Source organism: Oryx dammah, unplaced genomic scaffold, assembly GCF_014754425.2.
Source record: "Oryx dammah isolate SB20612 unplaced genomic scaffold, SCBI_Odam_1.1 HiC_scaffold_28, whole genome shotgun sequence".
Lineage (NCBI taxonomy): Eukaryota > Metazoa > Chordata > Mammalia > Artiodactyla > Bovidae > Oryx > Oryx dammah.
Window position 1 is genome coordinate 48,643,232 of NW_024070212.1, and position 17,538 is coordinate 48,660,769.

The 17,538-nt window shown below is 37.2% G+C and overlaps 1 protein-coding gene across 7 annotated transcripts in view; it reads right to left on the reverse strand.

Annotated features, from left to right (window-relative positions):
* Positions 1-17,538, reverse strand: part of CCDC18 (coiled-coil domain containing 18) — a 107,870-nt gene that overhangs the window by 80,066 nt on the left and 10,266 nt on the right. For 6 of the 7 annotated variants that reach the window (XM_040232280.1, XM_040232277.1, XM_040232278.1 and 3 more), the window contains 2 exons: positions 17,183-17,289; positions 15,167-15,295 (listed from right to left, as the gene is read on the reverse strand). In XM_040232280.1, the coding sequence (XP_040088214.1) occupies positions 15,167-15,295; positions 17,183-17,289 (236 nt within the window). Of the gene's footprint in view, positions 1-15,166; positions 15,296-16,194; positions 16,249-17,182; positions 17,290-17,538 lie in introns of all 7 variants that reach the window. The other variant, XM_040232283.1, reaches the window with a different exon arrangement.

The following is a 17,538-nucleotide window of genomic DNA, read 5'->3' on the forward strand; positions in this document are numbered from 1 at the left end:
ATTCGAGTCAAAGTATCTCAAAGGACTTTCCCAATAGCCTAATGGTTAAGATTCTGGGTTTCCAATGCCAGAGGGCACGAGTTTGATCTCTTGTTGGAGGAACTAAGATCCCACATGCCGCATGGCACGGCCAAAAAACTATTTTAAAAGATAAAGATAAAATGTGTTTTCTAAAAGAGAGAGAAAAAATAAAGTATCTCTTACTTCTTGAATATAAGAGGTTCTTAAATTTGGAGAGCAAATGCAGATTATCTGAGCTATCTACTTGGATCAAAGTTTCAGATTTAAAAAAAGGGGGGATTTATCTGAAAATCTAAGAGAATATATTCCATTCCTTCATTGATATAGCTAGAATTCAGAGAGCAAAGGATACCTGCAGCATTTCTCAAACAAAAACCTTCACAGATATGTGCTTTCCTCCATCATCTTTCAAGCCAAACTTATCCACTTTACACTTAACTACTCTTCCTTACCACCAATTTCTTTAAAAAGGGCTTAACATTTTCAGCCACACAGAAAAGAATGGATAAATAAACCCATGTATTCTCAACCCAGCTTTTATGAATCTTAAACTCTTCGCTATTTTTATTTCACGTAGCTTTTATCTTAAGCAAAGAAAATATCAGACATTACAGAGTTGACAATCCTGTGTATTCCCCTCCAAATACCATTCCCCTGACTTCTACCACAGAGGTAACACTAGTCTAACTTTTTATTATTATACATTTTGTATATTCATAGGTTAACCAAAAAACCCACAAACAATACATCACAGCTTATCTATTTTAAGAGGCACACTGTTTTTCACATTTTTAACACCTCTTAAACTGGTAAGTTATTTTAATTCTGATGGCATACCATATTTTCATGGTGGTATTTTTTAATGATTACTAAAATAACCGACTCAATGGACATGAGTTTGAGTGAACTCTGGGAGTGATGAACAGGGAGGCCTGGCGTGCTGCAATTCATGGGGTTGCTAAGAGTTGGACATGACTGAGCGACTGAACTGAACTGAACTGAAAATAATGGTACACCTTAAAATCTGTGTAATCTTACATTCAATGAAGGACTGTACTTTCTTTTAAATTTATTTTTATCTGGAGGATAATTGCTTTACAATATTGTGCTGGTTTCTGCCAAACATCAACCTGAATCAGCCACAGGTATACATATGTCCCCTCCCTCCAGAATCTCCCTCCCACCTGCCACCCCATCCCTTCTAGGCTTTTTTCCATGTTTTTATACTTCATATTAATGGCACCACAATGTATATATATGTCCTTCTACAGACTACTTTTATTAATTATCATCAAGATCTATCTATGTTCACCCCTGTGACTCTAGTTCATTTTTTAAAAAATCTACTATATACTATTGTGTGGTATAAAAACAGTATAATTTGTTCATCCATTTTTTAATTTGCTAAGCACTAAGGTTGCTTCCAGTTAATACAGTGTTTCAATGAACATCTCTGGTGCATAGCTCCTTGGCAAATAGGTATGAGAGTTTATTGAAACCTAAGCACACTGGAGGTCCACGTGTGTGATAAGTCACTTCAGTTGTGTCCGACTCTTTGCACCCTATGGACTGTAGCCTGTCAGGCTCCTCTGTCTGCAAGTACTCAGCCTGTGCACCTACAGACTGTGCATCTAGAACCTGTGCGTAGAAACAAGAGAAGGCACTGCAATGAGAAGCCTGCACACTGCAACTAGAATAGCCCCCACCCTGTTCTCCGCAAACTAGAGACAGCCGCCTTACAGCAACGAAGATCCAGCACAACCAAAAATATAAATAATTTTTAAAATCTTAGTATTAAAAGAAAAAAAGGTAGGTGCCCAAAATCAGAAGATGAAAGGTTAAGTAACTTGCCCAAGATCTCACAGATTACTTGAAACATAACCTGTTTCCATAATCTTTCTAACTAGGCACTTTACACTACTATATCTGGCATGGTTTCAATTCCCTGGGGCCTAGTGTCAGTTGCTTGGGTTCAAATTCTCCCTCTACCACTTTCTAATGGGGTGACTTTAACTTCTAATTCAGTTTCCTCATCTATAAAAGCAGAGTATTATCAATCTCATATGACATGAGGAATAAGTAAGTTACACACCAGAAGCACTTAGAAGCATTTACACACAATAAATGTTCAGTAAGTTACTGTAGTTACTATCAAATTTAAAACTTTTGCCAATCAATTAAATAACAGTGTGAAATGACTAAAGCTTCATAAACTTACTATAATTTTAATTTATATTTTTGATGACAGTAAGGTTAAGCAACTTTCATGTTTCATTGGCCTTTTGAACTTCCTGTCCTTTACCTCTTCAGATTCTTTGTTTTTTATTACTGTATATCCCCTACCCCATGCCATCCCTCCTGAGAAACCTGTATGTGAGAGTCAAGAAGCCAACAGTTAGAACCTTACATGGAATAACTGACCAGTTCAAAATTGGGAGAGGAGTACTACAAGGCTGTATACTGTTGTCCTGCTTATTAAACATATACAGAGTATATCATAAGAAATGCAGGGCTAGATGAGTTACAAGCTGAAGTCAAGACTGCCAGGACTATCAATAACCTCAGATATTCAGATGACACCACCCTTACGCAGAAAGCAAAGAAGAACTAAAGAGCCTCTTGATGAGGGTGAAAGAGAAGAGTGAAAAAGCTGGCTTAAGACTCAAAAAAGATCTTCACGACCCAGATAATCACGGTGGTGTGATCACTCATCTAGAGCCAAACATCCTGGAATGTGAAGTCAAGAGGGCCTTAGAAAGCATCACTACGAACAAAGCTAGTGGAGGTGATGGAATTCAGTTGAGCTATTTCAAATCCTGAAAGATGATGCTGTGAAAGTATGCACTCAATATGCCAGCAAATTTGGAAAACTCAGCAGTGGCCACAGGACTGGAAAAGGTCAGTTTTCATTCCAATCCCAAAGAAAGGCAACGCAAAAGAATGCTCAAACTACCACACAATTGCACTCATCTCACACGCTAGTAAAGTAATGCTCAAAATTCTCCAAGCAAGGCTTCAGCAATACATTAACTGTGAACTTCCTGATATTCAAGCTGGTTTTAGAAAAGGCAGGGGAATCAGAGATCAAATTGCCAACATCCGCTGGATCATGGAAAAAGCAAGAGAGTTCCAGAAAAACATCTATTTCTGCTTTATTGACTATGCCAAAGCCTTTGACTGTGTGGATCACAATAAACTGTGGAAAATTCTGAAAGAGATGGGAATACCAGACCACCTGACCTGCCTCTTGAGAAACCTGTGTGCAGGTCAGGAAGCAACAGTTCGAACTGGACATGGAACAACAGACTGGTTCCAAATAGGAAAAGGAGTACATCAAGGCTGTATATTGTCACCTTGCTTATTTAACGTCTATGCAGAGTACATCATGAGAAATGCTGGGCTGGAAGAAACACAAGCTGGAATCAAGACTGCCGGGAGAAATATCAATAACCTCAGATATGCAGATGACATCACCTTTATGGCAGAAAGGGAAGAGGAACTAAAAAGCCTCTTGATGAAAGTGAAAAAGGAGAGTGAAAAAGTTGGCTTTAAGCTCAACGTTCAGACAACGAAGATCACGGCTTCCAGTCCCATCACTTCATGGGAAATAGATGGGGAAACAGTGGAAACAGTGTCAGACTTTATTTTTGGGGGCTCCAAAATCACTGCAGATGGTCACTGCAGCCATGAAATTAAAAGACGCTTACTCCTTGGAAGGAAAGTTATGACCAACCTAGATAGCATATTCAAAAGCAGAGACATTACTTTGCCGACTAAGGTCCGTCTAGTCAAGGCTATGGTTTTTCCTGTGGTCATGTATGGATGTGAGAGTTGGACTGTGAAGAAAGCTGAGCGCCGAAGAATTGATGCTTTTGAACTGTGGTGTTGGAGAAGACTCTTGAGAGTCCCTTGGACTGCAAGGAGATCCAACCAGTAGTCCATTCTGAAGGAGATCAGCCCTGGGATTTCTTTGGAAGGAATGATGCTAAAGCTGAAACTCCAGTACTTTGGCCACCTCATGCAAAGAGTTGACTCATTGGAAAAGACTCTGATGCTGGGAGGGATTGGGGACAGGAGGAGAAGGGGACAACAGAGGATGAGATGGCTAGATGGCATCACTGACTCGATGGACGTGAGTCTGAATGAACTCCGGGATTTGGTGATGGACAGGGAGGCCTGGCGTGCTGTGATTCATGGGGTCACAAAGAGTCGGACACTACTGAGCGACTGAACTGAACTGAAGACTCAACATTTTTAAAAAACTAAGATCATGGCACCTGGCCCAATCACTTCATGGAAAACAGAAGGGGAAATAGTGGGAGCAGTGACAGATTTCTTCTTCTTGGGCTCCAAAATCAATGAGGACGGTGATTGCAGCCATGAAATTATAAGCTGCTTGCTTCTTAAAAGGAAAACTATGACAAACCTAGGCACCATATTTAAGAAGCAAAGACATCATTTTGCTGACAAAGGTCCGTATAGTCAAAGGTGTGATCTTTCCGATAGTCATGCAGGGATGTGACAGTTGGACAATAAAATAGGCTGAGTGCTGAAGAATTTATGCTTTTGAACTGTGGTGCTAGAGAAGACTGAAGAATCCCTTGGACTGCAAGGAGATCAAACCAGTCAATCCTGAAGAAAATCGACCCTGAACATTCATTGGAAAGACTGAAGCTGAAGCTCCAATACTTTGGCCACCTGATGCGAAGAGCTGACTCACTGGAAAAGACCCTGATGCTGGGAAAGATAGAAGGCAAAAGAAGAGGGTGGCAGAGGATGAGACGGTTGGATAGAATCATTGATTCAAAGCACATGAACTTGGGCAAACTCCAGTAGAGAGGGAGGCCTGGCATGCTGCGATAGGGCTGCAGAATCAGACATGACTTAGTGACGGAACAACAGCAATCTCTTATTATAATGTTTATCTTTTCTGGCTCTCATTTTAAAATATCCTTCCCTACCATGATACAACATAGAAATGATTCCCCTATATTTTTTCTAATAGTTCTCCTTTTCACAATTGGGCCTTTAATACATCTGGAATTTTTTTAATGCAGGTATTGTATGAGGAATCTATTTTAGCTTTTTAATCAATAATCAATTCATTCAGCATCATTTTCTGAAGTTTTTGTGTTTAAAATTTTAAATCAGTAACCCCTTAATGTGGATTTTTATCAGTTTGCCACCACTGCTTTATGTCTCTCACTTGAGAGATATTTTTGCACTGAACTATATATTCTGGAATACTTAATAAACTTCAGTCCTAAATACTTCAGCACATATCTTCTAAGAATATGAAGATTGTTTCATATAACCATAACTATCAAATTTAAGAAATCTAAAATTGATACAATGTTGTTACTCAGTCACTAAGTCTGTCCCACTCTTTGCAAGCCCACAAAATGAAGCATGCCTAGCTTCCCTATCCTTCCCTATCTCCCTATTTCCTGGCGTTTGCTCAAACTTATATGCAATGAGTCAGTGATGCCACCCATCATCTCATATTCTGTTGCCCCCTTCTCCTCCTGCTTTCCCAGAATCAGGGTCTTTTCTAATGAGTTCTCTCTTCACATCAAGTAGCCAGAGTATTGGCGCTTAAGCATCAGTCCTTCCAATGAATATTCAGGGTTGATTTCCTTTAGAACTGACTGATTTGATCTCCTTACTGTCCAAGAGACTCTCAAGAGTCTTCTCCAGCACCACAATTTGAAAGCATCAATTCTTCAGTGCTCAGCCTTCTTTATGGTCCAACTATATATAAATGTTGTTAATTATTCCAATAATTTCTTTATGGAATTTTCTTTCCTCTGATCCAAGATCACTTATTGCTTTAAGTTATTATGTCTCTTTAGTCTTATCTGGAACATCTTCTCAGTTTTTCTTGTCTTTCATGACTGTGACATTTTGCAAGAATAAACAGTTGTTTTACAGAAGACTAAGCTGAGCTAGTCTGATGTTTCCTCATAACTAGTTTCAGGCTATTCATTCTTGAGAGGCACACCACATAACTGGTGCTATACCCTTCTCACTGTATCACAAATGAAACACATGATGTCAGTTTGTCCAGTACCTAAATTATTGATTCATCCATCCTCTGCTCTGATTTGTAATGCCACTTATTACATAACAAGATTCCACCATATGTGTTTTTGCTTAAGGGTCTTTGTCCTATGTGACTAACCTTTTCTTTATACCTATACCAATACCGAGTTTCCCAGGTGGCACTAGTGGTAAAGAACTTGACTGCCAATGCAGGAAACAATGAGATAGGGATTCAATTTCTGGATTGGGAAGATCCTTTGGAGGAGGGTATGGCAAACCACTCTAGTATTCTTGCCTGGAGAATCCCATGGACAGTAGCCACGGAGCCTGGAGGGCTATAGTCCACAGGTTCACAAAGAGTAGGACACGACTGAAGTGACTTAGCAAGCACACACATATAAATATCATATTGACTTAATTAATATAACTTTAGAAGTCTTGCTTATCTATAGATATGTTCTCTGCCTTGGCCTACAGCTTCAAAAGTGCCTTATTTGTCCTTGAACTTTGGTTCTTCCACATGATTTTTAGGGTCAGTTCATTAACTTTTATCAAACTTGTTAGGATACTGGTTGGTATTGTACTGAATATATAAATTATTGGGGGAAAACTGACACCTTTATGTTGGGTTCCCTTACAGAAAAATGATATATACCTCATTAGTTAGATCTTCTCTTAAGACTTTCAAGGAAGTTTTAATTTTCTCCATTGTATTATCATTTTACTCTGATGTTTTGACATCTGTTGTCTTACTGACCCTATGAAGACTGACCCTCGCAGCACTAGGCAATTCTCAGTGATTAGTAAACTATGCACATGGAGATGCACCTTTCATATACAAACTAAGCAACCCAGAGTCTGCTCTCCTTTCCTCTATCTGGCTCTCACACTCCAGGCCAACAGTCTCCTGTCCTAAACACCCAGGACCAGGTATCAGACAACTCAAGACAGTCTTACATGCGAGCCTACTGAGATTATTCATACTAGCCAATCTGAAGGTTGAATACCTAACCTCAACCATTTCTTCACAGTAAAATCTCTTGTTCATGTTTTTCTCCCTACTCCCTCTGCCTTCTAAACAACCTTCATACTTAAACTTCCCTGTATGATCCCCTCTACATGACAGGTCATGTCTCCTATTTCTAGTAATTTGTGAGTATAAAAACTTCCTTCATGACAGACATTTCCGTGTCTGTGTATCTTGCCATACCTGATTAAAACAAATCTTGAGCACATCTTTAAACTTCCACTAAGACTGCAGCTATTCTTCTGTAGATTTTTTTACATTTAACATATAGTTTCTGTTTTATTTTAATTTTTCATTAAAATAAAAGTGCTCATCTTAAGTGAATGAATTTGTATATACATATTGTTTTTTCAGTCACTAAGTCATCTCCAACTCTTTGGGACCCATGGACTATACCATGCCAGGCTCCTCTGTCTTCCACTATCTCCCAGAGTTTGCTCAAATTCATCTCCAATGAGTCAGTGATGCTATCTAACCATCTCATCTTCTGCCGCCCTCTTCTTTTGCCTTCAATCTTTCCCAGCATCAGGATCTTCTCCAATGAGCTGGTGCTTCAGATTAGGTGGCCAAAGTATTGCAGCTTCAGTTACAGTCCTTTCAGTGAATATTCAGGTTGATTTTCTTTAGGATTGATTCACAATTCAAAAGCATCAATTCTTCATATACACATATGTACCCATATAACTACTATCCAGATCAAATATAGAACATTTCCAGCACCCAAAAAGTTCCCACGTGCACCTTCTCAGTCAATAATCTATTCAAAATGGTAAGCACTATTTGGACTTTTAACATCACATTAATTTTGCCTATTTTTTATTTCTTAAGTAAATACACAGCATTCTTTTGCATCTGGCTTCCTTGCTTAACATTATATCTGTGTTATTTATCTCTGTTGTTAAATAGCTATAGTTGATCTTTTTCACTAATGCATATAATTCATAATGTGAATATATTTATTCATTCTACTATTGATGAACACTTAGTAATTATGAATACAGCTACTTTCAGCACCCCTGCACATATTTTTTGATAGATATGGGCCTTCACTTCTGTTGGAATGGATTCTGGATCATACAGTGACTTACATTTAAATTTAGTAGACATTGGTAAACAGTTTTCCAAAGTGGTTCTACCAATTTATACTCCTGCTAGAAATATATTAAACTTTCAGCTGCTCTACAACATTAAAAACTTGATACTGTGAGTCTTTTTCATTTTAGCTACTGTGAGCCATAATGGAAATGTTTCCTCTCATCATCATCATTTTTTAAATTAATTTTTTATTGAAGGATAATTGCTTTACAGAATTTTGCTGTTTTCTGTCAAACCTCAACATGAATCAGCCTATATGATATAGGTATACATATATTCAAGCTGGTTTTAGAAAAGGCTGAGGAACCAGAGATCAAATTGCCAACATCCGCTGGATCATGGAAAAAGCAAGAGAGTTCCAGAAAAACATCTATTTCTGCTTTATTGACTATGCCAAAGCCTTTGACTGTGTGGATCACAATAAACTGTGGAAAATTCTGAGATGGGAATACCAGACCACCTGACCTGCCTCTTGAGAAATCTGTATGCAGGTCAGGAAGCAACAGTTCAAACTGGACATGGAACAACAGACTGGTTCCAAATAGGAAAAGGAGTACGTCAAGGCTGTATACTGTCACCCTGCTTATTTAACTTCTATGCAGAGTACATCATGAGGAACGCTGGACTGGAAGAAACACAAGCTGGAATTAAGATTGCCGGGAGAAATATCAATAACCTCAGATATGCAGATGACATCAACCTTATGGCAGAAAGTGAAGAGGAGCTAAAAAGCCTCTTAATGAAAGTGAAAGTGGAGAGTGAGAAAGTTGGCTTAAAGCTCAATGTTCAGAAAAGGAAGACCATGGCATCCAGTCCCATCACTTATGGGAAATAGATGGGGAAACAGTGGAAACAGTGTCAAACTTATATTTTTGGGGGCTCCAAAATCACTGCAGATGGTCACTGCAGCCATGAAATTAAAAGACGCTTACTCCTTGTAAGAAAAGTTATGACCAAACTAGATAGCATATTCAAAAGCAGAGACATTACTTTGCCGACTAAGGTCCGTCTAGTCAAGGCTATGGTTTTTCCTGTGGTCATGTATGGATGTGAGAGTTGGACTGTGAAGAAGGCTGAGCACCAAAGAATTGATGCTTTTGAACTGTGGTGTTGGAGAATACTCTTGAAAGTCCCTTGGACTGCAAGGAGATCCAACCAGTAGTCCATTCTGAAGGAGATCAGCCCTGGGATTTCTTTGGAAGGAATGATACAAAAGCTGAAACTCCTGTACTTTGGCCACCTCATGCAAAGAGTTGACTCACTGGAAAAGATTTTGATGCTGGGAGGGATTGGGGGCAGGAGGAGAAGGGGACAACAGAGGATGAGATGACTGGATGGCATCACTGACTCGATGGACATGAATCTGAGTGAACTCCGGGAGATGGTGATCAACAGGGAGGCCTGGCGTGCTGTGATTCATGGGGTCGCAAAGAGTCGGACACAACTGAGCTACTGAACTGAACTGATACATATATCCCCTCCCTTTTGAAACTCTCTCCTGTCTCCCTTCCCACCCCACCCCTCTAGGTTGATACAGAGCCCCTGTTTTAGTTTCCTGAGCCATATAGCAAATTCCCATTGGCTATCTATTTTACATATGGTAATAGAAGTGTTCATGTTACTCTTTCCGTTTATCTCACCTTCTCCTCCCCTCTCCCCATGTCAGTAAGTTTATTCTCTATGTCTGCTTCTCCACTGTTGTCCTGTAAATAAATTCTTCAGTACCATTTTTCTAGATGAAAGAATTGTACACAGAAAACTATAAGACACTAATGAAAGAAATCAAGATGACATAAACAGATGGAGGGATATTCCATATTCCTGGGTAGGAAGAATCGATATTGTGAAAATGACTACATGACCAAACACAATCTACAGATTCAATGTGATCCCTATCAAAATACCAATGGCATTTTTCACAGAACTAGAACAAAAAATTTCACAATTCATATGGAAACACAAAAGACTGCGAATAGCCAAAGCAGTCTTGAGAAAGAAGAATGGAGCTGGAGGAATCAAGCTTCCTGGCTTCAGGCTATACTACAAAGTTATAGTCATCAAGACAGTATGGTACTGGCACAAAAACAGAAATAGAGACCAATGAAACAAGATAGAAAGCCCAGAAATAAACCCATGCACCTATGGGTACCTTATTTTGGATAAAGGAGACAAGAATATACAATGGGGCAAAGACAGCCTCTTCAACAAATGGTGCTGGGAAAACTGGACAGCTACATGTAAAAGAATGAAATTAAAACACTTCCTAACACCACACACAAAGATAAACTCAAAGTGGGTTAAAGACCTAAATGTAAGACCAGAAACTATAAAACTCTTAGAGGAAAACATAGGCAGAACACTCGATGACATAAACCAAAGCAAGATCCTCTATGACCCACCTTCTAGAGTAATGGAAATAAAAACAAAAGTAAACAAGTGGGACCTGATTAAACTTTAAAAAGCTGCACAGCAAAGGAAACTAGAAGCAAGGTGAAAAGAAAACCCTCAGAATGGGAGAAAATAATAGCAAATGAGACAGCTGACAAAGGATTAATTTCCAAAATATACAACCAGCTCATACAAATCAATACCAGAAAAACAAACAACCCAATCAAAAAGTGGGAAAAAGACCTAAACAGACATTTCTCCAAAGAAGACATATAGATGGCTAACAAACACATGAAAAGATGTTCAACATCGCTCATTATTAGAGAAATGCAAATCAAAACTACAATGAGGTATCACCTCATATCGGTGAGAATGGCCCTCATCAAAAAGTCTACAAACAAATAAATGCTGGAGAGGGTGTAGAGAAAAGGGAATGCTCTTACACTGCTGGTGGGACTGTAAATTGATACAGTCACTATGGAATACGGTATGGCGAGTCCTTAAAAAACTAGGAATAAAACTACCATATAACCCAGCAATTCCACTCCTAGGCATATACCCTGAGGAAACCAAAATTGAAAGAGACACATGTATACCACTGTTCACTGCAGCACTATTTACAATAGCTAGAACATGGAAGCAAGCTAGATGTCCATCGACAGATGAATGGAGAAAGCAGTTGAATATTACTCAGCCATAAAAAGGAATGCATTTGAGTCAGTTCTAATGAGTGGATGAACCTAGAACCTATTATACAGAGTGAAGTGAGTCAGGAAGGGAAAGATAAATACCATATTCTAACACATATATACAGAATGATCATCATCATTTTGATCATTTTATTTCTTGTGGGGAAATTTCTAACAATTGATTCAATATCTTTAATGGTTAAAAAACTAAGGTTTTCAATTTATTCTTAAGTTAGTTTTGTTAAACTTTATTTTGTTGGAAAATCACTTATTTAGTTTAAGTTTTCAAATGTATTATCATAAAATGGTTCACAGTACTTTGTCTTATTTCTTAAATCATAGCTAAATCTGTAATTTAGGGGACACTTTTCAATTCCAATATTGGTTTTTGTGGATTAATTTTCTCCTGGATTAATCTTATGTAATGCCCATTATCTTGGCCAGTGTGGGGGAAAAAAAAACAGATCTGGGTTTTTGGGATTCTCTATTGTTTCATTGTTTTCTGTATATCCGTTTTACCCTTTATTATTTAAATACTTCTATTTTTCTTCTGATGCTCTTTCATGTTCTTTTCCTGACTATATAAATTTAATGTTTTAGTTCACTCATATACTAATCTTAATACATGAACAGGAGACTAAAAATTTTCTTCTAAGAATATCTTTGGCTACAGCCCACAAGCTGCAATATGAAACACTTTTTGTATAAGTTCTAAGTCTTCCAATTTTCATCATAATTTCTTCAGTGATCAATGAGTAGCGAGAAGGCTGATTTTACATTTTCAAACTACATGGTTTTCAGGGAGGGAGGACTATGGCGGGGTGTAGGGCTGTGATATATAATTTAATGACATGAGGATGATATGTATGACACAAATATTTTTATCTTTGTTAAAACTCATGTTTTCTGGCAGAATAAGGTAACAAAGTATAAATATTCTAAAAGAATGTCCATTCTCAAATGGTTGGCTACAAGATTCCATATATACATCCATTAGGTTAATATCACTCAACTCTTCAGCTTCTTACTTTTTTGTGCTTAATCTAACAATTCTAGTAAATCAGCGAAAGTATTCCCTGTATGATTACAGATTTGTTCATTTCTACTTGAAATTTTGTTATTTTCTTTATGTACTTTGGGACTATATTATTAGATATAACTTTAGAATCTTTATGCTTCCTGCTGAAGTGTTACCTAAACATTACATATGTATATGTATACACACATGTGCGTGCGTGCTTAGTCACTTCGGTCGTGTCCAACTCTCTGTGACCCCATGGACTGCAGCCTACCAGGCTCCTCCGTCCATGGGATTCTCCAGGCAAGAGTCCTGGAGTGGGCTGCCATTTCTCTCTCCATATATATACATATGCTGCTGCTGCTGCCGCTAAGTCATATCAGTCATGTCCGACTCTGTGCGACCCCACAGACAGCAGCCCGCCAGGCTCCTCTGTCCCTGGGATTCTCCAGGCAAGAACACTGGAGTGAGTTGCCATTTCCTTCTCCAATGCATGAAAGTGAAAAGTGAAAGGGAAGTTGCTCAGTTGTGTCCGACTCTTAGCGACTCCATGGACTGCAGCCTACCAGGCTCCTCCGTCCATGGGATTTTCCAGGCAAGAGTACTAGAGTGAGTCGCCAGTGCCTTCTCTGATATATACATATATATTTATATATAAATACAAGAGTTCTTTTTAACTCTAGTAATGCTTTTTGTACTTAAATCTACTCTGTGATATTAATATAACTATACCTACTTTGTTTTTTGCCTAAAATATTTATTTTCATCACTTTGCATTAATCTTTTCTGTGTCCTTATGTGATTTTTTTTAAAATATAAAATGTTGCATTTAATTTCTGCTATACTGCAAAGTGACAGTTATACATATATATTCTTTTTTCATATTCTTTTCCATTACAGTTTAATCACAGGATATTCAATATAGTTTCCTGTCCTATTCAGCAGGACCTTGTTATTTATTCTGTGTCTTTATATTTTAAGTATCTCTCTTATAAACTGTATAAAGCTAACAATCTCTGCCTTACACTGGCTTTTTAATCCATTATGATTAATCTCTACCCTCAAAAGTCTTTGTAAAGGTTTTGATATTTCAATTTTAGAATGTCAATATTCATTCTAGTTCTTCAAAAAGTTCCAAGAGTCTTCATATCACATTTCTACCTAAAAATCTGAATTGATGATTTATGCTTCCTAGGTTAAAATACAAATCTTTTGGCATAAAACACAAAGACATTTACAGTCTGGACCAAGCCTGTCTTTTTCCTTACATCCTACTATATCTGTCCATTTATAAGTACACAAAACTCCTAGCATTCTTTAGAAAAGATGTTCTTTTGTATTTCTCTGCCTTTGCACATGTTGTCCAGAACGCATGCATCCCTACTTATCCAACTTATGACAGCAAAGTCAATACCCTACCCCTGGACTTTCCTGGTAGACCAGTGGATAAGAATCCACCTTGTAACGTGGGGGACACAGGTTTGATTGATCCCTGGTCCGGGAAGATTTCACATGCCGGGGAGTACCTGGGCCTGTGAGCCGCAATTACTGAAGCCCATGCACACAAAGCCTGTTCTCCATAATAAGAGAAGGCACTGCAATGAGAAGTTTACGCATCACAACTAGAGAGTAGCCAGCCCCTCTCTCTCCAAAAGGAGAAAGCCCATGTGAACAACGAAGAATCAGTACAATCAAAAACAAAAAAAATCCCCTTCCATAAAAAATCATCTAAGTTCTACAGAGAACTAGTTGCTCTTTCTGTACTTTTTCTTAGCTATAAGGCTAGTCTTCATGTATTATATTGTTATTTTAAATATCTACGTACAAAAGGTTCATCTGAGTAAGTAGAGTCTGATTTTCAGAATATTCGACCACACAGTTTATATTTACAATAGCTATTCTGGTTAGTGTTTATTATTTATGAAGCATCTTACATTTATTTTTTCATTTATCCCTTACAGCAAGACAATCAATATCATCTTGACTTATATGAACAAAATGAGGTTCCAGAAGGTTAAATAGTTTCTTCAAGGTAACAAAGTCACTGAGACATTAAAACCTGGCTGGTTTGACTCCAAAACTAAACACTTCCACTAAGTAATAATGCCTACCAAATATATACTGTAACTTGAATTATACTAACCAAACACTGCTGAGAAAATATTCTTCCAAACTCACTTTAATGAAAAATGACATAGACAGGTTTTGAGCAGTTTTTAGAAGTTTAAATGCACATGCAAACAAATATTTATCTATTTATGACAACTTTTCAAAAACACTTTCTTCGTAACATTACTTATATCATAGGATGAAATTTTAAAACATATTTTTGTTGCCAAAGAGGATAAAAATGCAGATTATGATTTTACCCTGTGTAAAAACTGTTACAATGACATTATTATATGGTAAAATCTCATTAAACTAAAAAGCTTTTATCTTTATTAGTTTAAAAGTTAATGAGCATTCAAAGTTAATAATTATGTGGTCAGTTATCTAGAAAAGTTTATCTTAAGATATGGCTTTAAAGAAAAGACATGGCTTATACAAAATAGATATTTTCGCATTACTTATCTATTCCTAAAGGAAGACTAAACCACACTTTCTTATATATTTTATTTAAGAAATATGTAAATGTAATTTCATTGATAATCATTATCAGGCTTTAAGGAATTAATCCCAATTCAAAATGCCAATAACATATAAAGCCTACTCGTGAAAATTTTAATCAAAAATTTTTTAAGATTACAGGACGAAGGACATTAAATTTTCCACTGACAAATTTCTGAAATTTTTTTTACTTAAAAAACTATGCAGAATTTTAAATAGGTACTATATATCCTTCGTTTTTCCCCTAGAAATACAATTATTTCCTTTGAAAACACATACCTCTTTCCTTGTTTACTTTGTTCAAGTAAGTCCACCTTCAACCTTATACATTCCTCTTGGGACTTCTGCAAACTCTGTTCTTTTTCAATTACCATTTTCTGACTCTGCTCTAATTTATCTTCTGCCTCTCTATAAAATAAAGATACTTTTAAAGGCTGTTCAAGAGATTATTTCAGGTATGCAAGAACAGTTCAACGTCAAGAATTCTATTATTTTAAATCACTGAGTTAAGAGAAACAAATATTTAACATGAGGCAGAGAAAAGGCTTATACATCACTAGTATACTATGAGGTTTAACAAGGAATAAAAGCATGCTGCCATCAAATGATAAATGTGTCTGAAACAAAAGCTGATATCCTATTTAATGATACCTAGAAACATTAGGTACATTTCAGAAACTAGATAAGGATGACTATTATCACCACCATATCCAGTGATTTTTCTGACAGCTGCAAAAAGCAAAAATGAAAAAGTAACAAGTATAAATTTCAGAAAAGAAAGACAAAATTCTTTTTTTGCTGATAATATCATTAGTTACCTGGAAAATCCCTGGAGAATCAAAATAAAAATCAGAGTTTATTAAAGGTATGAGAAATAGTCCAATTACAAAATAATTATAGTATTATACAAAAAGCAGTAGCCTTCCTATATTCTATCAATGAACAGAATAAGAACAAATTGGGAATTGCCAGGCAGTTCAGTGGTTAGGACTCTGCACTCTCATTCTTAAGGGCCTGAGTTCAATTCCAGGTCAGGGAACTAAGATCTCACGTGCCACATGGCTAAAAAAAAAAAAAAAAAAGAACAAGAACAAATTCACAACAACCAAACATATAAAATACCTAGGAATAAACATAATATATGTATTTACTAAGAAAATTACAAAATTTTGATGGTCATGACAGATGATTTTAGTGTACATCAGAATCATCTGTAGGACTTGTTAAAACATAGACTGCTGGGTCCCAACTCCCAGAGTCTGTGATTCAGAAAGTCTGAGACCAGAACTGAGATTTGCATTTCTTACATGTTTCCAGATGATGCTCATACTGCTGGTCCCAGAATTAATCTTTGAGAATCACTAAAATGGAACAATATGCTATTCAATATGCATGTATTTCTCATGTATTCAAAACAGAAAAGGAAGACAAATTACAAAGTGCCTGATTCCTTGTATATCTTTTGAATTCCCATCAAAGTAGTGAGCATAACTACATAGGACAATAAGTAAACTAGTTCATATTAATGAAAACATATAAATAAATATCTCAGCTTAGATTTAGTCTTTTTTAGCTGCCATACAACTGCATGTATCCTGCAGCCAAGAATTATGATAAACTAAACACAGATTCATCAAGTTCTGAGACAGTCTATCTGTGTGTGCATGCTAAGTCACTTCAGTCATGTCTGACTCTTTGCAAACCCATGGGGTGTAGCCTGCCAGGGTCCTCCATCCATGGGATTTTCCAGGCATGAATACTGAAGTGGGTTGCCAATTCCTTCTCCAGGGATCTTCCTGATCCAGGGATTGAACCCGGGTCTCCTGCATTGTAGGCAGACTCTTTACCATCTAAGCCACCAGGGAAGCCTGGGTGGGGGTCAAAATTTAACAAGATATATAAAAAATAAGTATTTTAAAACCGTAAGTGGGCTTCTCAGGTGGCTCAGTGGTCAAGAATCCACCCACAATGCAAGAGACACAAGTTTGATCCCTGTGTGGGGAAGATCCCCTGGGGAAGGAAACGGCAACACACTCCAGTACCCTTGCCTGGGAAATGGCAACACACTCCAGTACCCTTGCCTGGAAAATCCCATGGACAGAGGAGCCTAGTGGGTTATAGTTCATGGCGTCACGAACAGACAGAACTTAGCAACTAAACAACATGAGATTTCATATGATAAAAACAGACATTGTTAGCAATTTCCCAGGTGAAAATATGGATGAGATTCACACATTCACATGATGTTACATTCTAATCAATAAAATGTGTTTTTAAAAAAGCTGTAAATCTTACCTCAAAACTTTATCTTGGGCTGAAACTTCTGCTTCCAAATTTATAATCTGTTCTTCTAAGATTGGTACATTGGCTGCCTGTTTTTGAGCAGATTCAAGCATAGACACCTAAAACAAAAAACAACTTTCAGAGCACTTTCTTTACAAAATAAATTAATCTATTTGCTCCTTAGTTTCTCTTATCATCTGACGGAAATTCAACAGAACTCCCCAGTCATTCTTCAATTATGAAGCTCATCTTGTCTATCAACTTACATGGGCATGTCATCATCACAAGCCAGTCTCATGTAAGCTCCTCCCATTATCCTCAACTTAGTATCACAAGATAACTGGTTAACTATTTAGGGAAAATAAAAG